This window comes from Callithrix jacchus, chromosome 7 (assembly GCF_049354715.1).
Source record: "Callithrix jacchus isolate 240 chromosome 7, calJac240_pri, whole genome shotgun sequence".
NCBI classification, from domain to species: domain Eukaryota; kingdom Metazoa; phylum Chordata; class Mammalia; order Primates; family Cebidae; genus Callithrix; species Callithrix jacchus.
The window spans coordinates 17,413,270-17,437,045 of record NC_133508.1 but is presented as its reverse complement, the minus strand read 5'-3'; the positions used below and the strand labels follow the sequence as shown (position 1 = coordinate 17,437,045).

Here is a 23,776-nt window from a genome sequence, read left to right as displayed (position 1 = left end):
AATTATGTGGTCAATTTTAGAATAAGTGCCATGTGGCACTGAGAAAAAATGTATATTCTATTGATTTGGGATGGAGAATTCTGTAGCTGTCTATTAGGTGCACTTAATACAGAGCTGAGTTCAAGTGCTGAATATCCTTGTTAATTTTCTGTTTTGTTGATCTAGTATTGACAGTAGAGTGTTGAAGTCTCCTGCTATTACTGTGTGGGAGTCTAAGTCTGTCCGTAGGTCTCTCAGAACTTGTCTGATGACTCTGGGTGCTCCGGTATTCAGTGCATACAAATTTAGGACAGTTAGCTCTTCTTGTTGCATTGATCCCTCTACATTATGTAATGCCCTTCTTTGTCTTTTTCTATCTTTGTTAAAGTGTGTTTCATCAGAGACTAGGATTGCAACTCCTGCTTTGTTTTTGCTTTCCATTTGCTTGGTAAATGTTCCTCCATCCCTTTATTTTGAGCCTATGTGTGTCTTCGCATGTGAGATGGCTCTCTTGAATACAGCACATGAATGGGTCTTGACTCTATATCCAATTTCCCAGTCTATGTGTTTTAGTTGGGGCATTTAGCCTACTTACATTTAAGGCTAATATTGTTATATGTGAATCTGATCCTATCGCCATGATGCTAGCTGGTGATTTTGCACATCAGTTGATGCAGTTTCTTCATAGTGTCCTTTGTCTATATATTGTGGTGTGTTTTTGCAGTGGCTGGTACTGGTTTTTCCTTTCCTTATTTAGTGCTTCCTTCAGGAGTGGTTGTAAGGCAGGGAATGCCCAATTTGGGTATGAGTAAAATAAGGCTCAGACCAGTTCAGGATTCCTGTGTCTGTGGCTCTGCATGGTGATTTATTATTTAGCGATTGCTCTTGAATTTGGGGTAAATCTATTTATTGTCTGTCATCTAAGGAGCTTTCTTTTTGGCTTCCGGTGCATATTAAAAAATGGCTGTTTCTTCTTTTAAAAGCTTATTTTTTAATTTTTGTGGGTACACAGTAGATGTATATATTTATGGGGAACATGAGATACTGTGGCACAGGCTGGCAGTGCGTAATGATCACATCATGGCATATTGGGTATCCATCCAATCAAGCATTTATCCTTGTTACAAACAATCTAATGATATTCTTTTATTTTTATTTATTTTTTGAGACGGAGTTTCGCTCTTGTTACCCAGGTTGGAGTGCAATGGTGCCATATCGGCTCACCGCAACCTCCGCCTCCTGGGTTCAGGCAATTCTCCTGCCTCAGCCTCCTGAGTAGCTGGGATTACAGGTATGCACCACCATGCCCAGCTAATTTTTTGTATTTTTAGTAGAGACGGGGTTTCACCAGGTTGACCAAGATGGTCTCGATCTTTTGACCTCGTGATCCACCTGCCTCGGCCTCCCAAAGTGCTGGGATTACAGGCTTGAGCCACCGCGCCCAGCCGATATTCTTTTATTTTTAAGTACACAATTAAATTATTATTGACTATAGTTCCCTTGTGGTAGGGGGACTATAGTCAATAATTTAATTATTCACCAAATACTAGCTCTTGCTCATTCCATTGATTTTTTTAATACGTTACTACCTTCCCGCCCAGCCTCCGGTAACCATCCTTCTACTCTGTCTCCATGAGTTCAATTGCTTTGACTTTTGGACCCCACAAGTAAGTGAGAACATGTACTCACTGGTTCTTGACTTAACATCTATAACATCTTCAGATTATTTTGCTTGGTTACAGTTTTTGTATGTTATACCTAATTTGAAATTGAGATGTTGGCAAATTAACTGCTAAGCATGTTTCGTTCCATTAAGTATGGGGGAGCTTCACTTAGCTTTGTACCTCCTGTTCCTAAACGTTAGGGTTATCCGGCTCGTCTCAGCACTAATATTAGTCCTTATCCATATTTTGAACTTTTTTTCTGGCCTAAATTCTGTGTCCACCATCCCTGCGAGTCCCCCTGAATCCAACCCAGTAGTTTTTCCTTGTAACCTCAAATTGCCAAGGAATACAGCTTGGTATGAGATTGTCTTGTCTATTTTTTCAATACACGTGATCCTCACATCCATCAGTGGTGTTCTGCACTCACCAGAAGCACAGTGTCATGTGTGGGGAAAAGATTTTGTGCATTTTTTTAAAGAGCTGTAGACATTTTAATAAAAGTTCTTCTCAGCTCTTCTCTGATGTGTATCAGGAGGAAAGTATAGTAACAGAGAATATAGCATTACTGCAGCATGCCTGTCTGAATACATTTCAGCTCATTGAGCTAGATTTCCCTGAAAAGGGAACATTCCCAGCCAAGTCTGCCCTAAAATCATAACCACGGTGGCAAGCCCAGATCCTAGGTGCCTGCAGGTGTCATTTTCTCAATCTTTCATTCTCCAGCAGAGTGGCAATCAGGATCAAAGCTAGTGGTCTAATCAAAATGAAAGATGCCCAGGCTTGGATGGGGCTGGGATGAAGCCAACCAGTGTTTCCGACCAAGGTGCTGACTCTTAACCTGAACCCACACAGTCTCTGAACTCTTGTGCTGGTTTTGACCCCTAAGGCGTGGTAGAAAGGTGGTCTCTGTGGAGACTCAGAGCCTGCTTACAAGCAATTCCAGGAGCAGGAAGGACAGAGACATATGGAAATTCCACTCTCACACTTAATATACAACTTGCAAAATGAATTTTTCATATTGACTTTTTTAAAAAACAATGGAAGAGTTCCAGCTTTACCTCGCTGGTGTGCCTTTTGGAGTTAGTGTCCTTTAAAGCAGCCAGAGGGGGAATAACTGTAATGTAAGCAGAGTGGTGTTTGCAGGAGAGAGCTGGGGGTGAGGCATGGTGATTTTGGAAACATTATTCTGGGTGTTGAACAAAGAGTTATTACTGAAGGAAGAAATACTCAGAAACGTATTGTTTCGGGCCTGGAGAACCGTACTGTGAACTGAGTGGAATATGAATGGAGAGGAAAATAGCAAATTAAGGGGACAAATAACCAGAGGAAAGGGGCTGGGGGAAGGTTGCCTGCTGGCATCAGGAGAGGAGAACATGTAAGCAGTGTCTGATGCATTTCCTTAAGAATTGGTGTGTTTGCAAATTGCTCCGTTGCATCTTAGCAAAATCTAATCTGGGTAACGAAGAGCTGACTAGCGAACACAGTTGGATGAATTCCCTAAGTACTCCTGAAATATAACAGAGCAAGGAACAGTATAATGAAAAATAACAGAGAGAGTAGCTAGGGGCTTAACTTATGATCAGTGTTCATTACAACAAATGACATTTTCACTGCAGAGTTACCATAAGATTATTGACTCTTACGTAATATGGTTCCCATCTGAATAGATTGGAGAAGAGCTTAGCCTGTGAATGGGAGAGCTGCAGCCATAGGAGGACTGAAGATGTACTCAGTGCCCTTATTCATGTTTTCAATTAGTCCTAGTGAGCTGCCTGTTCAGGACCAGGGACAGAGCAGAAAGACTGTGCCTTCTTCCAGGCAGACAGAATCTTGGTGACTTGTCTTTGGCATTGACTGGCATGGTCATGTGTTATCTTCAGTGGAGACCAGGCTCCGAAAGTGACTAAACTTGTTGGTAGTTTCATAGCCAAGGCCTCCTCCTTATGTTCTCTGCCATTTGCTATTTTCCTCAAGCATACATATTGCAACATTTAAAAAAATCTCTCTCTTTTGGAAAGAAACTGTGTTTTGTCTAAAACTTTGGGCACACAACCATATGGCATGTTGCAACTCTGTGGCTTCAACCACGTTAGAATGGACAGCCCCAGTCTGAGCACAGTGTGGCATTACCGTGGTTTATTGAGCACCTGTTTGATACCTGCTGAACACTCTGTATTCGTGTTATGTTGTCCTCCCAACAACCCTATGAGCTACGTGCTATTATCAGTCCTATTTTACAGAGGAGAAGGCACTTTCAGAGAGGTTAGATAACTTATCCAAGGGTACCCAGCTGCCAAGAACCACTAAGGAATTTCAAAGTCATTTCTACCAGTCTGCTGTACATTCTAACTTCTACACGGGTGCTGAACATAAAGAGATTCATTCATATTCATTCGCTCTGTCTCTGGAAAAGCAGCCTGGGTAGTAAGTCTGTCCAGAACCCTTGCTTTCAACCAGTATCCGTGAGTCATACCAGCCTCGCTTGCTGTGCTGTAGAAGTTAACTCTACACAGGTATCTCCCATGAGAAAGGGTTTACTGTGGCTGTTAGCCGGAGGTGCCCATGGCAGCCCTCAGTCTATGGGAGTTACAAGCAGAGCCAGGGAACACAAAGAGGCCAGTGGGTGAGGGGCTGTCTTCTTGCAGGGAAAGAAACAAAGTGGTATTTGGAAACAAATGTCAAAAGTATAATGAAGACCTCTATGAGAACGCACTAGTAGCATCTTCAGACCTAAACTTTTCTTTAGTTTTCAGTTGTATATTTCTAAATTTTATGGGGAAAAAGTACCTCAACTAAGAGTGGAGAAGTTAAAAATACAATTAGTGCATTTATAACCAGAGGATTTCCTGTTTGTTTCCTATCACTTCTAAGTGCTTATCTTGTTTATAAAAGCCTGATTGGGACATCCCTCTTCCTGGCCACGCAGCCTGTTCTGGAGACCTCCCTGCAGCCCCTCTTCCCTGGCAATGTGCCCAGAGGTCAGAGCTGACAGAGGATAGAGTAGCCTGATGTGCCAGAGGCTAGACGTGGTATGTCCACTCTAGGAGGAGTACAGCTGCATGAGGAAGTCTGGCCCACTTGGGAAATGGCAAACTCATGAATGCACCAGGCCTGTAGCCACTGCTGCCTCAGCCCCCAGGGAGGGCCTCGTGGATAATGCACCCTAGCCAGCTGGGCACTGGGGACCTTTGACTCCTAAAACTGCTTTTATGTTTTTGTGCTTTGGGGAAAGAGAGGCACTCAGTGTATTTTCTTCAACCAAGTAGCATTCATGGGCTTTACAGTTACTCATTTTGGCCTAAAAACCTTTCCAATATTATAACTATTACAAATAATTAAGGATATTTGGAAAACCTCTAGGTAAGTGGGACTCTAATTAATAGGCTTCCTCTGTGTATGTGTCCGTCTGTGTGTGTATCCTTCCTTATTGTAAACCAGCAGTTCCCCAGCCTTTTTGGCACCAGGGCCTGGTTTTGTTTAAGACAGTTTTTCCATGGACTGGCAGGTTTGGGGGCAGATGGTTTCAGGATGCCTCAAGCACATTACATTTATAGCGCACTTAATTTCTATTATTATTACATTGTAATATATAATGAAATAATTATGTGGTACACCATAATGCAGAATCACTGGGAACCCTGAGCTTTTTTTTTTTTTTTTTGCAACTAGACAACCCCATTGGGGGGTGTTAGGAGACAGTGACAGATCATCAGGCATTAGGTTCTCATAAGGAGCGCACAACCTAGATCCCTCGCATGTGCAGCCTACAATAGGTTTCCTGCTCCTATGGGAAGCTGTCACCACTGATCGAAGAGGAGGTGGAGCTCAGGTGGCAGCATGAGCAGTAGGGAGCGGTTGTAAATAAAGATGAAGCTTCGTTTGCTCGCCCACCACTCACCTCCTACTGTGTGGCCCAGTTCCTAACAGGCTGCAGACAGGTACCAGTCCACAGCCCAAGGGTTGGCCACCCCTGTTCTCAAGTACTAAAATAACCAAGTGCCAGGATGACAGGAAAGGGTCCATCAGCCTTTAAAATGTTTTTCGTTGAAGTACAAGAAGCTGGCTTAACTCCACCATATTCATATACAGATTTTCTGTATCTGCTGTGGAGTAGCGCAGTGGCTTTTTGGAGACAGTTTCACTCCTGTTGCCCAGGCTGGAGTGCAATGGCACAATCTTGGCTCACACAACCTCCACCTCCAGGTTCAAGCAGTTCTTTTGCCCTAGCCTCCCCAGTAGCAGGGATTACAGGTATACACCACCACGCCTAATTTTGACTTCAGGTGATCTCCCGCTTCCCAAAGTGCTGGGATTAGAGGCTTGAGCCACTGTGCCCAGCCTCTTGATCTCTTGAGTGGTAACTTTTCTGACCGAGAGCGTCCTCAGAGTCTAAAATCCTCACCAGAGTTCAAAGACATAGTACTTTAAAAAATTGTTAAATTTATGTAATTAATTTAATTATTCATTATCCAATTACAGTTAACATAGATCGTGAATCATGTTTAAATTGATGACATGTTGAAATGATATTTTGGCTATATAGGGTTAAATAAAATATGGCATTAAAATGAATTCCATCCAATCCTTTTATAATGTGGCTATGAGAAAATTTAAAGCTACATTCGTGGCTCAAATTATATTTTGGACAGAGCTATTCTGTAGAGATATGTGGAATATGGAATGTGTCTCTGCAAATTGGATGTACCAATGTGTGTTTAAGAAGATTTTAGAAACAGCTTATGAGCAGAGAAGTTAACTCACTCGAGGTATTCAGCGCAGCAAATGCTACTAAATACAGGAGGGCTTGTTTTGCCTTTTGGGGGAGACACATTGGACAGAAATCTTCTTGGATGACGGTTCTTCAGGGAAGAATGCTTTTCCATGAGGACACTGTTGCAGTAGTAGGAATCCATTGTTACGGAACATGGTGTGTTGATGTTTGAACATAACGGTAGTGCACACGTTCCTTTGGAATGTTCCATCCGGTGTCGTCGTACGGGGCCTGGGAGGTGCTCTGCCTTGCAGACACCTGCTCCGCTGGCACCTCCGCCCCACACTTTTACTTCCACCTCGCTCTCACCAGCTGTATTTAGCAATCTCTAGCACCTTCCAGGGGTGTTTTGTGGGTGAGATTCTTCGATGAAACACTTGGGATTCTTGGATGCAAGGGGCTGTTATGACAAGCTTCGGCTTTTCCCTCCCCACCCACAGCCACAGTTTTGCTTGCAGCCTACAAGGCCTGTTGGGGGCATTAAGCGGCTAAGGCTCTGGCCCAGCCAGAGGCAGCTCCTCGGCAAGGCGTCGCCAGGGTCCCACCCAGCTCCTTGCTGATGCAGGGAATCTTCTCATAGATCATTTTTAACATCAACCTTAAACCACAGCCTTCTTCATTTGTAAACTTTTTGCACTTGCAGACCATAAATTTTGCTGAGAGTCTTAAAAATCTAATTTTAGGCTGGTCACCATGGCTCATACCTGTAATCCCAGAAAGTCTGAGGAGGAGGATGTCCAAGGCCAAGGTGGGAGGACGCTCGAGGCGGGGAGTTCCAGATGGGCCTCAGCAATATAATGAGACCACACCGCTACAAAACATTTCCAAATTAGCCAGGCGTGATGATGCGCACCTGTAGTCCCAGCACTTGGGAAGCCAAGACAGGAGGATCACGTGAGCCCAGGAGTTGGAGGCTGCCGTGAGCTATGATTCCATCCCAGCCAGGGCAACACGTCAAGACCCTGCCCCTAAACTAGGAGGAAATGGATGACCGTTATTAAGTCTGCTGAATGTACCCAGGGCGGCAAATTTTCATTCTTTTTCGGGAATTTGTTTTTTTCCAAAAAACTCAAGAAATGTGAAAGTGACAAGAGAAGGATGGATTCAAAGCCTCATCTCCTGTTGAGCTCTCAGAGATGCCTTCTCCATTATCCCTTTGATAGATGTTGCTCCCAAATACCACTTGTTTCTTTCTGCACACAAGCACATTCTGTTGCCCACAAAGCTGGGCTCTTCCCTGTCACTGGCCAGTAGTTCAAAGATAGGCATCCGGATGGAAGAGAAACAGACCCACTTGAGATGCTGTGTTTTTGAATAGTATTTGCCACTTCAAAGAGAACACAGCTTACATGAGGAAGTTTGTCTTTGCCAGGAAAGTGGAGAAAGGGGCCAGGTGCAGTTTCTCTGAGCTTCTGCCTAAAGCCCACCTGGTGAGAGCCTCGTGGATAAAGCACGTGTACGTAGTAGGTAGCTGGGTGTTCTGACTTTGATTCCTAAGGATTTTTAAAATACTACTCTATTTGTTTTGTTTTTAAGTAGACATGGGGTGTTGTTATGTTTCCCAGGCTGATCTTGACCTCCTGGGCTCAAACAATCCTCCTGCCTCAGCCTCCCAAAGTGCTGGGATTACAGGAGGTATGAGCCATCGCACCTGGCTCTGCTCCATAAGTGGAACGTGATTCACCTTCCAAAAAAATCCATGGGTGATGGAGGAGGGGAAGATGTTACAATGCTGTCTAAAATCTCATGGTACTGGCCGGGCGTAGTGGCTTATGTCTGTAATTCCAGCACTTTGAGAAGCAAAGGCAGGTGGATGGCTTGTGTCCAAGAATTCAAGACCAGCCTGAGCAACAAGGCAAAACCCCCTCTCTACAAGAAATGCAATAATATGAGCTGGGAGTGGAGGCTGCAGTGAGCTGATATCACACCACTGCACTGCAGCCTGGGTCAGAGCGAGACTCTGTCTCAAAAAAAAAAAAAAAAAAAAAAAAAAAAACCACATGATAATCGTAGACTATCATGCCATAATCTAACCAGAGCACAGAAGGAATCTTAGAGGTACAAGCCCTGTAGAGTTTCACATACGGGATTTGGTTAAGGGTTAAATATGTGAATGTTGAAGTGATGTGCTCTGTGGGGTTCCTGGGCAAAGCCATTCAGATGCCCAACCCTGAGCAAGTTGAATCCTTTGCCCAAAGCGCTTTATCTTAGTGAGTTCTGGCTCATTCCAACAGAGCGCCTGCTCAGTGTGCAATATATCTGTGAATGGGAGATGGGGGTAGCAGTGCTCATGCTGGATAGATACCACCCGTTTAAATCCGGACACCTCATTTTCTGTTGGGGGAAACACAGATCACCCTGGTAGTGGATTAATCCCAAAGGCTTCTGAATTCCAATTCACCGTTCTTTGCCCTGCACTCTGCAACCTATGGGCCTGAACGTCGACTGAATGTGATGTCCTGCTTTCCACTGACATGATGTATTACTCCATTTTCACACGGCTATAAAGAAATACCTGAGACTGGGTAATTTATATACGAAAGAGGTTTAACTGGCTCATGGTTCTGCAGGAGGTATAGGAAGCATGGCGGCTTCTGCTTCTGGGGAGGCCTCAGGAAACTTAGAATCATGGTGGAAGGTGAAGGACGCAGGCATACCACATGGCAGGCAGAGCCAAAATCAAACTGCGCAAGGAAGTCAGTGCTACATGCTTTCCAACAACCAAATCTCGCGAGAACTCACTATCACGAGAACAGCACCATGGGGATAGTGCTGAACCATTCATGAGAAACCACCCCCATGATCCAGCCACCTCCAACACTGAGGACTACAATTCCACATGGGATTTAGTGGGAACACAGATGCAAACGATATCACATAGACTCAGGTCACCTGCTGTGGTGAAATCATCAAATCACCAGGGTGGAGAGAAACAGAGAGAGACAGTGCCAAAAGCAGACAGCCAAAATAGCCACAAATAGGGAGAGGAGGAAGAATATCAGTGGTGATAATACTACGGATGCTTTTACCCTTTGTCCTTATCACAAAAACGAGACAAAGCAAAGGCTTCTCTCTAGATACTGGCATTCCTGGTAATGGGACACAAGATCTGTGTTTGTAATGCTACCTGCATCTACAGCCACAGGACAATGTGTGCCCCACGTGGCTTCCTTCACCTGATACTTCTTAAGACTTACTTAGAGACTTAACATATACAAAGTGCCAGAGAAGCTTCCTGTGCGCACGCTGCGGAAGTCCTGCCCTGGCTGTGACCAGCCTCATGACTTCAGAGGTCATGAGCGACCCTTGTGTGGCCATTCAGACTCCAATCCTTCCATGATGATAAAAATACATTCTGATTTTTTCCAACAGCAAGGGAAGAAAGCACTAGTTTTATGTTAATGGTAGCTGGGCCTGGTGACTTGGACCTGTCATCCCAGCTACTCAGGAGGCCGAGATCACTTGAGGCCAGAAATCTGAAACTAACCTAGGCAACACAGCAAGATCCCATCTATAAAAATAAAGTTAAAAAATAAAATATATATAATGTTCATTTTAACTGAATCCTCCTTTATAAATAACTAACATTTTATAAAAGTCCTTTGTACCTTAAAGGAATTTACTAGAATCCCTGGTCAGAGTACTGTAGCCACCAGAAGACAAGGGCCTGGCTCCCTAGAGGCCTCACTAAGCAGCACTGCAGGACCTTTACTGAGTACCTGGTTTAGCCTTCAGCGTTAGAAGCCCTGCAAGCTGGCCTGGCATGCCTGTAAGCCCAACTCTTCGGAAGGCTGAGGCAGGAGGACTGCTTGAAGCCAGGTGTTTGAGACCAGCCTGGGCAACATAGTAAGACCCGCCTCTCTACTATTAAAAAAAAATTAGCCAGGCGTGGTGACACATGCTCATAGTCCCAGCTACTCAGGAGGCTGAGATAGGAGGATCACTTGAGCCCAAGTGTTGGAGGCTGCAGTGAGCCGTGATCGCACCACTGCACTCCAGCCTGGCCAACAGAGTGAGACCCTATCCCAAAAAGAAAAGAAAAATGAAACCCTGCCTCAAACTGAAGAAAACACCTAACAAACTGTTGGAGGAACCGGAATTTCACAACAGAGGATAACTGCCCCCAAAGACGGGACCACTTGCCTTGGTCTGCACCGCACACAGCCCTTCAGTACACAGCTCCAAGCGCGAAGCTGATGGTAGTCACCCGACAAGTGTGGAATTGAGGACATCAGGAAATGATCCTTGGCTCAGAAATTCAGTCAGTTCATCTTTTTTGGGGTGACAATTGTGTACGAGGCACCAGGAGCTGGAGAAACAAAAATGATTTAGGCCTAATCCCTGTCTCAGGGATCCATTTCGGATCCACGGATTTGGATACTTAATAATAATTCCTAATAAGTGCAGCTATGCACACTTTCATTCAGTCAATCAACAAACGTTTCTACTGAACAAGACAGATAAGGTTCTGTGCTCTGGGGGTGAACCAGAGGAGACAGGAAGCAGACATCAAATGAGTAACTCCACTGTGATGAGTGGTGTGATGGAAATAAACTTAGTGGAGGATGGAAAGCACGGACAAGCATGACCTGGCTAGGGGACTCACGGCTGCCATAGACCCAGGTGATGTGTTAGTCAGGACTCAGCATTGCTTTGATTACAAGGAACACAAAGCCCAGAGGGAGGGGGATGATTTGATTTTATGCTAAAAATCATCCAGCAATACAGCTGACCTCAGGCACAGGGACCCATACAACGTCCTCGGGCCCAAACTCTCTCTGTCCTTCACTTCTGCTTTATCTACTGGTTTCTCTCCCAGGCAGGCTGTCTGGCCACAGTGCTAGGACAGGGTCCCTGCAGATCTGGGCTTGTCATTGCTACTTCAAGTAAAACAGAAAAGAAGGACTTTTCTTCCCCCACGGTTTGAGCTCCATGCAAGGTCGGTTTTTCTCATTGGCTCTCCTCGGCTCCATGCTTGTGTGTGAACCAGTTACGATGCCCAGGGTGACAAGACACCCTGACGGGCCTAAGACTGAGTCATGTTGACAGTAACACCAAGAAGCACAGCCAGACCCTGGAGTCTGAACTCCTGCCTTCACATCACCTTATTTAAACTCTGTGCCTCTGTTTTCCCACTTGTCAAATGGGAATGGTGGTAGCACCTGTCTCAGGGATACCCCAAGACAAGCATTGCAGCCAGAGTGAATAGCAATGGCAAACAGAAGGCCCTAAGGGGCTGGGATCAGGGTTGTGGAGGGTTGTGGCAGAAGACAGGGAAGGGAGCTGGCCAGAAGCTGGACCAGGCAGGTGTGGGTTGGCGTGCGCAGGGCGGGCAGTGCCCTGTTTGTTTTCTGTGCTTCCTTCGAGACACACAGTCCCGCCCGCCATCCATAGAACTCACTGCCTGCATTTCCCCCGTTTTCAGTACTGACTCTGAACTGAACTTCAGTTCTCTCTCCAGCTCTGTTGCTACTGCTGGTCTGGGAATTACACTGGTGTTATTTTGGGTGACTTTGCCTGTTTCTGCTTTGATCTAATCTGTGTTGATTTTTATCACTGAACACACAGGGGAAATCTCATTTCCCCATACATTCAAGTTTCGGGGTGGTGCCTCACTCTTGATGCAACCAGAGTCATCCCCAGCCAAGTCTGTATTGGCAGGGCATGAAATCTGAAGCGGGGTATGTTAATATGGACCAAAGTGGTAATTGGCAACTGTATCATATCATCATCCAGCTCGCCGTTTAAAGAGGTCCATTAGGCCCGGAGAGCTAGATTCAAGTTAGTGGATTTCCACAATAGTGTTTTGGACGAGTAATTTGTTAAATGGGTAAATGCCCATATAAAAATAATTCCTAACTTCCTTATGTTTATGAATGGGTTTGTGTGTCATATGACAAGCACATACAGACATATACAGTGGGATGTCTCTTTTTAATCTCTGCAGATGCCAAGTAGGAAATAATTCTTTTTACAAATGAAAGAAACCCACTCCAGGTATGCAGTCTATCAGGGAAGGAGCTTGTTTGGAAAACTTACTAGTGCCCTTGAACTGAGTGCCTTTTGCCTCTAAGTTTATTCTGGAAATTGCAACATTTAGCACTTTGCAGTTTAATTTAAAAGGATTACCTATTTTCTTAAATGCTTAAGCAAGGAAGCAAGTTTCAGTTATTGATTTTTCTCTGCATGTATTCCGTGAAAGCTCCTTCCCCAGGGAGCATACCTCCTGAACTGCATGCTTGCTGGTGACAGCTTGGACCTCTGATACATAACCAAAGACCTTGCCTAATATCCTTGCAACTGCTCCGGGAATTTTTATTAAGTAAGAGCATCATTAGAGTAGACAGGATGATGAAGTTTAATGAGCATCTTTTGTGCATGATATTGTTAGTTTTGCTCTGCTAGAGTCCTCATTTCTCCCCTCCAGTGGGGCAGATCGTGAGTCTCGAATGTCTGGGTGTTTTGAAATCTGCCTGATATCTTACAGCCTATTTTTCATATAGCTTGTTATCTGTGTTAAGCCAACTACAGATTCCTTTTGGCTGTTTATATAGATACCATTTGCACATGCATGTTTTTACTTTCCTTCTCCACTGTGTTGGGAACAGAAAGCAGGTTATAATGGAGAGGAATGTGACAGACGCACGCTGCCATTCGTAAATTGCACGGAACCATCTCTCAGAGGCTTGATCTCAAAAAAAAAAAAAAGTTTCCTTTTGAATTAATGAGATTTCTCACAGGAATTAGGGTAACTGTTAATTTTTTTTTTCTTTAGGGCTCAGCAATTTATGTGCTCAGGTCTGTCCCCAGCCCGTGATAGCTGCCAGATAGGATAAATAAAGCTATTGCAAGTGCTTATTAATCATCCCAGCTTCACACTTTGTCCACAGATCTATTTACGGAGATTTTAAATTTTGCATCCTACCAGAAGATTACAGATTAGAAGCAAAATTATTTCTCTCCATTATTTTCAGTGGCCATATCCTGAGATTTTCAAATTGGTTCTTTTCTTGGTCTGTATGAGGACTTTCCATGGAAACACTCAAAACAACAGTAGGGATACATATGACACGAGCACACGACTTCAGAGCAGCATATTGCACCTCTCATATACCTGGCATTCTGAAAGACAATATTTACACAGCACACAATGTGTTTCTAGCAGTGCCTGGAGTGTATAGACTACAAAAGAAGTTGAGCCTGCAGTCCCTGCCCTGCAGAAAATGATAGACTTCTTAGGAAAACAAAACCCACATGGGCGATGCTGAGATAACTTAAGTGCTTTAAGAGTCTGAACTTTGTAGTCATTGCCTGGGCTTAACCGAGCCTCGAGCTGCTAAGCCTCAGTTTTCTCATCTGACCAGTAACAATCGTAATAGGAGCTTCCTCGTTGGGTTGTTGCGACAGTGAATGATGAATGCGCGTTAGCTGCATTGGAAATGTGCTGTGATCCCTGCGCTCTGCTGATGTTTTGAGATAACATGCCAAGGTCAGGGGTCACTTTATGTATCATCAAGGACTTAGTGATGAGATCCTGATACATCCCATAGGGCTTTGTGATGGCAGAAAGGAGAAGGGGAGGAGGAAGCTGTGCAAGTCCTTAAGGCCTCAAAATATGGATGGATGAGATCTCAGTTGCAGAGGGGACCTAAGCAGGCATTTCTGGCCATAATAACACAGACAAGCAACCAAAACAGGCCAAAAGGAATGCTGGCTGTCAGGAGAGGCTCATCTCAGGCCTTGGATTCATTTAGCCCCTTTTTCATTTTCCAGAATACTTGAGTAAACCCAAAACTGATTACCAGTGCACCTGCCAGATAGATAATGGGCAAATACTCCCCTTTTCCAGTCCAGATGGCAGACGTTCTGGAAAGATAGAGGAGTCCGAGGCTATTCAGCTAATAGGTGGCAGAACTCACACTCACTCCATCTTTCCTGCAGTCTGCCCTGCCTGCCTCAAGCCCAGCCTTACCTTGCACACGCCTGTTAGTGCACGCAGAGAGAGGTGACGTTGGGCGAGTCAGGTCCCCCAGCCGCACGCGCTGTGGCTGCTCTGTGCCAGGCTAGGTACCCAATCCAGGGGCCAGTGGTTTCTGTTTTCCATGCATGTACCAGGGAGAGTTGTTCTGCCATCATCTGTAGGACCCACTGGGAAGGGAAGTCACCTGCATCAGGAAGACCAAGAAGGGAACTATTGTAATTGAATGGCCACGTGACTTGGCCTGATTAAAGTAGGAGAAAAAAAGAAATGGATGATGGAAATAAACAAGGTGCCATAAAACAGCTAATTAATGAGTTGTGGGCCTTTTAAGTTGCTGATGGAAGCTGTAGTCCCTTTCTGCTGAAATATACACGTACAACTTTAGAGTTTCAGACGCTTCTAGGGTCCTAGGCTAAGAACTTCCACTGTAGAGCAAACGAAACTTCTATCAGAGATGATGATTAATATGGTGACCAAAAAAAAAACCCAAAAGAATGTTAAAATGACTTCAGCATTCTCTCCTGAAGTTCTGAAGATGTGGAGGGACAGACCAGTGAAGGTGGGGTGAGGGACTCTTCCCTGCCTTTGGGTGTTTGGTAGCCAAAGTGTCCCAGTGGGCTGAAGAGGATGGGGACTTGGAGGGAGACTGCTCAGAGACAATCATTAAAGTTATAAAATCAGATGGTCTTTCTAGGGAGGAGAACACCAAGAGATTCGAGGACCAAAGAGAAAAGAAGAACCAGGATGACATCCTAGCACCAACCAAGGACATTTTAGGAACAAATGTCTTCCTTGCTGCTGCAGCAAAGGGATGTGAGACCTTGGATCTGGTATAGACTCAGTAATTTTTCCAAAAATGAAGATGCCCATATTAAATAAAATCCACGTATCAGCCAGGCATGGTGGCTCACGCCTGTGATCCCAGCACTTAGGGAGGCTGAGATGAGAGGATTGTTTGAGCCCCAGGGTTTGAAACACCGGCCTAGCAATATAGTGAGACCCCTGTTAAAATATTTAAGTAAGATTTTAACATAAGCTGGACATGGTGATCCGCACCTGTAGTCCCAGCTACTTGCGAGGCTGAGGCGGGAGGATCGCTTGAGCCCGAAGGTCAGTGCTACAGTCAGCTGCGATCATGCCACTGCATTCCAGCCTGGGTGAGAGAGCAAGACCTGCCTCAAAGAAAAAAAAATTCTACGTCAGTAATAGAAAATCATGCATAATACATACTGCTTGATAAAAAAAAATTTGCAAAATGTATTCCGAGAAGAGTGGACTGGAATTCTTTGCTGTGTGATCTCAGCTGTCCATAGGCAGTAGTGGTCAGTTGCATGGAGCTTGAAGCAGCCTGTCTGGAGCCTGTTTTAACAGCATGTGGCCAAACTCACCGGCCTGCAGACCCACGCAGTCTCCGGGATCGTTTCCTAATGATCCTTCTAGAGCTGGGCATCAGCAGGGGTTCCTGGGGTGGCTGCTCAGAGCAGGGCCCACTCCCACGTAGGCCTCTGGGCTTCACAGTGAGATGGAGAGCCTAGTGACATCTCCCACCGCTGAGCGCATCGCAGGCATCACATCTTTGAAACCATCTTTGGCAACAGAAGCGTGTTCATCAGACTCTCAAGAGCAATTGATCCTCTTGTGTCACTTCAGAGTGCTCTTAGTTTTTTCTCACTTCTTAATTATCTCCCAGTTCTTGGCCGGGCGCGGTGGCTCACGCCTGTAATCCCAGCACTTTGGGAGGCCGAGGCAGGAGGATCACAAGGTCAAGAGATCAAGACTATCCTTGTCAATATGGTGAAACCCCGTCTCTACTAAAAATACGAAAATTAGCTGGGCATGGTGGTGCACACCTGTAGTCCCAGCTACTCGGGAGGCTGAGGCAGGAGAATTGCCTGAACCCAGGAGGCGGAGGTTGTGGTGAGCCGAGATCGTGCCATTGCACTCCAGCCTGGGTAACAACAGAGAAACTCTGTCTCTAAAAATAAAAAAATTATCTCCCAGTTCTCCTCTCCCAAGCCCAGGGCTCAGGGGAGAGATTTCTAGGACTCCATGACCAAGGGTTTCCACCACTTCCTGGGCTGAGCATTTTGCCCACCAGCCACTGCAGCCCAGTGGGTGACCTTGTGCCAGACTCCCTTTATACACTCTCCAGCTGGCATAGCCAGGTGGCAGTGCCCACCAAAGCTGCCCCCAAAAGATTGGCACCAAAGGCACAGTCTGGCAATGCAGATTCCAGGCTGCATGAGGGCGTCATAGCAGCCTCAAGAGGCAGAAGGAGCTGGCCTGGTAGCCTGCATCAGAGGAGCTTCCTGAGGGGTCAGAGACGGCAGCTGTCATTCTGAAATGCCCACCGTGTGCCCCATGGAACCCAGTGGACAAGAGCATTCCCCTAATTGAATCTTCGCCAAAGCCCTCCATGGTAGCTGGGAATCTTCATCTTCATTTTGCAGATGGAGACATCAGACTGCGGCAAGGGAGTGAGGTTTTCAAGGGCACATGTCATTCAGGGCCGAGCATGGTGCAGAAGGCAGAGGTGATTGTCAATCCCAGGGACTCTTGTCCAGGAAGCCTGAGTGCTGGGAGCCAGACAGATGCCGCATGAGCAGCATGAGGGCACATGCTGTCTGCGATGGGACAGTGGTGCCAGAGTCTGAGGGACGGCTGGGGTTTCCCAGGTGCAGGAGGTGGAGAAGCTGTGTGCAGCAAGGCCCTGGGGGGAAAAGGACAAGTCACGAGAGGTCAGGAGGACAGAAATTTTTGTGTGCCTTGCATGGGATGGCATACTTTCTCCTCGTAGGAACTGCAAAGAGTAAGATGTCTTTCAATGTCACTGACTGTTCTCTGTCATCCCGCAGTCAGTGCTATAAATTCAGTCCAAGTAAAGAAAATGTGACACATATATACCATGGAATACTATGCAGCCATAAAAAAGGATGAGTTCATGTCCTTTGCAGGGACATGGATGAAGCTGGAAACCATCATTCTCAGCAAACTGACACAAGAACAGAAAACCAAACACCACATGTTCTCACTCATAAGTGGGTGCTGAACAATGAGAACACACAGACACAGGGAGAGGAACATCACACGCCAGGCCTGTAGGGCGGTGGGGGGGGAGGGTAGGGGAGGGATAGCATTAGGAGAAATACCTAATGTAGACAACAGGGTGATGGATGCAGTAAACCACCATGGCACGTGTATACCTATGTAATAAACCTGCACGTTCTGCACATGTACCCCAGAACTTAAAATATAATTTTAAAAAATTTAACCCAGGTTCATGCAAAACACAGGTCACCAGGGATAGCTTCAGAGGACAGGGGAACACGGACCAGCCAGTTCGTAGTAGCAAGAAGACAGTTTGCAAACCTGCTTTCACTTCCTCTGGTAGAAATAGCACCATTTTTCCTTTGGGGCACACCTTGCCTATCAGAATCCTGCTTCTTTCATTTTTCCAACGTTTTAGTAAGCAGTTACCCTAGAAACTTTTCACTTTTCCTGTTGAAATTAAGCAGAATCCTCACAGGTCACCCTAAGAGGCCCAGAGACATTCACCTACTTGGTTAGTTCTCTACTGGTGCTCTAACAGATTATCAAAAACTTGGTAGCTGAAAACAAATGCATGGATTACCTGACAGTTCTGAATGTCAGAAGTCTGAAATCAGTAGGTCGCGTCCTTCAGGAGATTCTAGGGAAGAATGTGCTTCCCTACCTTTCTGGTTTAGAGAGACCACCGTGTTCCTCGGTTCATAGCTGCTTCTTCCATTTTCAGAGGGTGCAGGGTAACGTCTTCAAATCTTTCACTCTGACCCTCGTTCCTGGTTTTCTTTTTGATTGTTAGGGTCAGGGTCTTGCGCTGTTGCCAGGCTAGAGTGCAGTGGCGTGATTATGGCTCACTGCAGCCTCAAACTCCCGGACTCAACTGATCCTCCCAGCACAACCTCCCGAGTAAGTCGCTGGGACTTCAGGTGTGCTCCACCACACCTGCCTACATTTTTTTTTGCTTTTTGTAAAAATAAGGTATCCCTATGTTGCCCAGGCTGGTTATGAACTCCCAGCCTCAAGCAGTCCTCCCGCCTTGGCCTCCTGAAGTGCTGGGGTTACAGATGTGTACCCCTGCACCTGGCCCCTCCTGCCTCTTTCTTTTAAGAACCGTTCTTATGACACTGAGCCCACGGGATCATCTAGGTTCTTAACTAAGTCACGGCTGCAGAGTCCCCTCTGCCATCTAAATTAACAGTCACAGGTTTCGGGCATTGGATGTGGCTATTTCGGGGGGCGGGGCATTATTCTGTCCACCACCCTTACTTGAAGCCCCGTGGCTCATCAACTGGCAGAGCCAGTAATGGAACACCAGACTTTACATCTTGTTGTGACTGCACTGCCACAGCCATGTCCCCGTGAAAATGGCCACTTATGGCCGCTTAGTAAAACACCACCTCTCATCTGCCCACACAGCTGGAGGAGTTAAAGGATCCTGTGGCGGACAGCAGCGTCACGCAGCCCTGCCGATGACTCACCGAGGAAGTGGGGCGACGCATTTAGCTCTGCCTCAGGTGCTTTCTTCAAAGAGGATTAAACCCTTTGTTCCAGAGGTGTTTGGGGATTTAGCGTTGATAGAAAATACCGTGTTATTTTGCAGGGGAAACGGCCCTAAAGGAGGAAGGTAATCATATAATTATATGGATTTAATCACTCTAGACTGTAAACTGTCCCCCCCCGCCCCGCCCCGTCTGCCCTATTTTTCAACAAGCCTTCGCTCGCTGCTTCCAGTAGGGTACCTTGCTGGCAGGCTTACCAAACCACCCTGCAAGGAAGACAAACCCCATCTCTAGCTTACAGATAAAGAAACTGAGGCACGGAGAGGGAGGCGAACATTGCTGATGACTTGCCCAGAGTCAACAGCTAATAAACGTCAAAAGCAGGATTTGAACAGCAAGTTCAGGGCCACTGGCTCCCACCTGGCCCTTTGTAGTGACTTGCTCCGCAGCCCCAGGATGTTCTGACACACTCAGTGGGATCTGAATATAAAAAGACAGAGACAGAAACATTCCAGTTCTCCCTGAAAAAGGAGAAGAGCCCTGCGGCCTTTGCAACCCCTTCTGAAATCCCTTGCCTGGATTCCCATCCTCAGGGCCCAGGTGAACATCCACCCCTTCTGGGAACCCCCAACCCCCACCTCGGCCCTTCCCTCATTCAAGACGTGACACAAAGCAGCGTCTTGTCAATTCCTCTCAGTTCTGACTGCTCCTCTCCCTCTGCTGACCTCGTATCATTGCCGAGACCCTTTCTTTGCACTCAAGCATTGCTAGGTTTCCATGTGCATGAACTGGGGAGTCATCTTTCTGTTGACTTTTACAATCCTTAAAGTTTGGAGGCTGGGTGTGTGGCTCATGCCTGGAATCCCAGCACAGTTGGGCGGCCAAGGTGGGCAGATTACTTGAGGTCAGGAGTTTGAGACCAGCCTAGCCAACATGGCGGAACCCCATCTCAACCAAAAATACAAAAATTAGCCAGGCCTGCTGGTGCACACTTGTACTTTCAGCTATTCGGGAGGCAGAGGCTGCAGTGAACTGAGATAGTGCCACCATACTCCAACCTGGGTGACATGGTGAGGCTCCATCTGAAAAAAAAGAAAAGAATTCTTAAAGTTGGAAACTGTCTGAATAAGAATGTGCATATATATGTTTTTGCTCTGTGGGAAAAACAGGTCAGAAAATAGAGGAAAGCTCTGTGAGGCTGTAAGGAAGCTGTGAGTGTAGCCGAAGCTGCCGAGGCCACAGGTGTGAAGGCACAGAACAGAGTCAGACCCTTGCTTCCTGCCAGGTGAGAGGAGCTGGGAGACCTCAGCCCTTCAGGGTGTCTCCTCCGCAGTGTTATGCCCCTGAGCATTTTGCCAGTGGCCCTGGGCATCAACATCCCAGGACAAGGGCAGATGCTAGTAGAGCAGTAAGTATGTTTTGGAGCATGCAGGATGAACAGAATGGAGGCTTCTACTTTCCTCTATTTGCTGCATCTCAGAGAGATGCTGAGGGGGAGGAACACAAGTTGGGTCTACCTGGCTAATGCAGGGTGAGCTTTCCGTCCAGCACGGGGTGATCCTAACTTCGAAACTTCCAGAGCCCCTTTTGTCATGTACGGTAACATCCTCCCAGGTTTCAAGGACTCAGACACAGATATCTTTGGAAATTGGGGGCAGCAACAGAGGGAAGGTTGGGCCCACTGAAGGTTCCTCCGTGTCTAAACCAGTGGTCTCTTACCTGGGACCCAGGACCCCCAGGTGCCCATGGCCTCATCTTCAGGGGAACTTGACCCATTTAAAAGTGTAGGCTGGGGGAGCCCCTATAGGTTGAAAAATGTGTTTTTATGGAGCAGATTATCTTGACATATTTCTCCTGTGGCTTCAGAGAGGGCACAGCCAGGCTGGGCAGAACAGGGCTGCTGTCTCCCTTACACCAGCAAAAAGACCTCTAAACTAATTTCTAGAGAAGTCGAAAGCTAATTTGCAGGCTCTAATGTTCTCTGTCTAGGACATACAGAACCTTCTTGATGCAAAAGAACGGGCTCCCCTTTTCCTAAAGCAGGCTCAGCACCTGACTGCATGTGCCCGCCCTGGCTCGTGGGTCTGTCCCTGGCCAGCTCTGAACCCTGCATTCTACACTGTGGGAGAGTGACTGTCATGCAACCTGCTTGTACCACCACTAAGACACTGGGAAGGCTGGAGAAGTTAGAACACAGCATGCCCTCAGAACCAGTGTCCAGCTTTCCTGGGTCACAAAATGAATTGGGCAGTTCCATGAGCCAGCCCTGCCCCCTCAGCCATGCTGCAAATGTCATCCAGAATACCACTATTGCAGGCCAGCAGGGTGGCTCATCCCTGCAATCCCAATACTTTGGGAGGCCAAGGCACGAGGAGTGCTTGGGGCCAAGAGTTTAAGACCAGCCTGGGCAACAAAGTAAGACCCCATGTCTATGAAAAATATTTCAGCTGGGCACGGTGGCTCACACCTGTAATCCCAGCATTTTAGGAGGCCAAGGCGGATAGATCACTGGAGGTCAAGAGTTCAGAACCAGCCTGGCCAACATGGCAAAATCCTGTCTCTACTAAAAATATTAAATTAGCCGGGCATGGTGGCACGCGCCTCTAAGTGCAGTAACTCCGGGAAGGGGACGTTGCAGTGAGCCAAAATCACACCACTGCACTCCAGCCTGGGCAACAGAGTGAGACACGAGCTCAGAAAAAAAAACGCCAGATGCCAGTAAATACTAAACTGCCCAAGATTCCAGCATCCAGAGAAAATATGTATATTCCCTGCGTGGATGTTGGAGCTGGGGCCGCCTGGTAGAGATGCCAGTCTCTGTGCCAGCCCTCCTTCACTTGGTTCAAGTCAACCACAGGCTGTGGAGCCTGGTAATGTCCTTGCTGTAGAGGACCTGAGACACCCGCCAGGCTCTCGTGGAGACACAGTTATATCCATAAAAGGAGCTAAGGTTGAGCTGTGTTTATTTTAGGGTGGCTTTTAATTTGGTTTAATCAGAATCACTCATAGATTATCAATTAATTACCTTCTGCTGTTCAGTTAAATCCTCTCAGCGATGGAGCCAGTTTCAGTGTGCAGTGAATGCCATCCACCGTAATTACAGGGCACTTTGTCAGCATTTCATCAGCGGTACTTATTAACGTGGCATTGATGTGTGGTAGCCAGCCCCATGCCATCCATCATGGGTGAGCAGCCAGTGCAGATTTGGACACCATTGCTCTCTGTCACATCACCCAGCCCTGGGCTTTCACGCCAAGCCTGATGCTCACTCTTCACTAAATGGACACTCCGTCTCTTCCATTCAACCCAATTTTTACCACTGTCGACTTAAACACTCACAAGCTTTTTAACTTCAGTCCAGAACAGCTGAGCTGGGCCTGACCGGTTCTCCCAGTGAGTGTGAAATCCCAAGAGACTGGTCCATGGTTGGACAGCATGGCGTATGTGTGTAAGAGAATTTTATATTCAACACAGCATATGACCCAGAGAACACGCAAGTGATCTTTTGGTTTTCTTTGGCTTACTGAATATTTCTGGAGATTGTTCTATTCCTGAAAGCTCTTCCAATGAAAGCGTATCTTGTGTTGGCAAAATAGATCTGATGGTTTCCTGTCTCTGTCTTTGCAGCCTCTACGGCAGACACATGCAGGCCAACCCAGAGCCACCAAAGAAGAATAATGACAAATCGAAAAAGATCAGCCGGAAACCCCTGGCGGCCAAGAACAGATAAGGAAGGGGTTGGCATCAGGTGGCCTTCCAGCACCTTCTCTCTCCAACACTTCACTCACTCTTGCTCTGTCTCTCAAATAAACACAATGCGTGTATGGCCTTTTTTATATTTCTTTTCACTCTTTCTAATGCTTCCCACCGTACCTTTTAGATTCTTCTGGTAGGTGGGAGATTGTTACAAGGTCTTTAAACCGTTTCCAGTTTTTCTTTTACATTACCAAAAGCATAGAACAAAACTCTTATTCAACTGCAAATTGCATAGTGGGCACAGGCTTTTCTTGAATAGACATCACAAGGTTGCTTATTATCCAAAGAATAATTAAAGTCATGTAACCATTTAAATGTCACTTTTAGTGACATTTTAGTACTTTTCACTCTTCCTGTTGATTCACATAACTCATTATTTTGCTTTATTAAAAGTCTTCCTTCACCACTGAGATATGTTAATTTCACTTACAAATGATATTTTAATAAAGTCTTGAGTTTGTATCACGTTACTTATTGACCCCAAAATAAAGAACAGTCCGATCATGGGGTACAGCATGTTTTCATTTACTTTTCTCCCCAAGATTATCTTGTCCAATTTTATTGGTTATAGATGATAAACTCAAACTTTTCATGAAAGAAATGCAAAATTATATCACAGTTCGTTTCTTCTCACATTAATTTGTCAAGTTTTTTTTTATTTTTCTTCTTTGAAGACTTCTTTCTAAATTAGGAAGCAGAAAAACAACTCTCTAGGAGATTCTGCCAAAGGATTTTGGAAACTAGCATTCCTTCGCCGAAGAAATGGTGATTTCTGCCAGGGGCTGGTAGACAAGAACTGTGAAAGGGAGAGAGATAAAACCCTCAACTATGTTTTTTTGTCTCGGCAGAAAATCTGCTCACATCAGAGCATCCTCCTAAGCGACTTTGTTGCCAAAGAAGTTGTGTAAATGTGCACACACCACACCACACCCAGTGTGGAAACTGCAGTTGCGGAGTCATTACACCTCCAATTGTTTAACATCTGTGATAGACAGCTTTCCTTCGTCTCAACAGTGCTGTGTCTGAAAATGAAAATAAATGCAGGCTGAGGTTTGGCGCCCACTCAAAGGGTTGCCAACCCCAG

The 23,776-nt window shown here is 46.0% G+C and overlaps 1 protein-coding gene and 1 long non-coding RNA gene across 4 annotated transcripts in view; one reads left to right on the top strand and one right to left on the bottom strand.

The window, feature by feature from the left end:
* Positions 1-23,203, top strand: part of RSU1 (Ras suppressor protein 1) — a 236,593-nt gene extending 213,390 nt beyond the window's left edge. For both annotated transcript variants that reach the window (XM_008999989.5, XM_002750065.6), the window contains one exon: positions 22,564-23,203. In XM_008999989.5, coding sequence (XP_008998237.1) covers positions 22,564-22,666 — 103 coding nt within the window. In that variant the 3' untranslated portion in view covers positions 22,667-23,203. The remainder of the gene's footprint in view (positions 1-22,563) is intronic.
* On the bottom strand, positions 8,944-22,568 carry LOC118155264 (uncharacterized). 2 transcript variants are annotated; one of them, XR_004745500.3, is made up of 8 exons: positions 21,962-22,568; positions 19,662-20,018; positions 19,357-19,416; positions 18,916-19,048; positions 15,784-17,105; positions 15,452-15,567; positions 14,387-14,579; positions 8,944-10,723 (listed from the first exon to the last, which is right to left on the bottom strand). It is a non-coding gene; the product is annotated as an uncharacterized LOC118155264 (long non-coding RNA). The 2 variants fall into 2 exon arrangements; XR_013519549.1 differs by having other exon boundaries at positions 19,357-20,018.
* Positions 23,204-23,776: the final 573 nt, after the last annotated feature.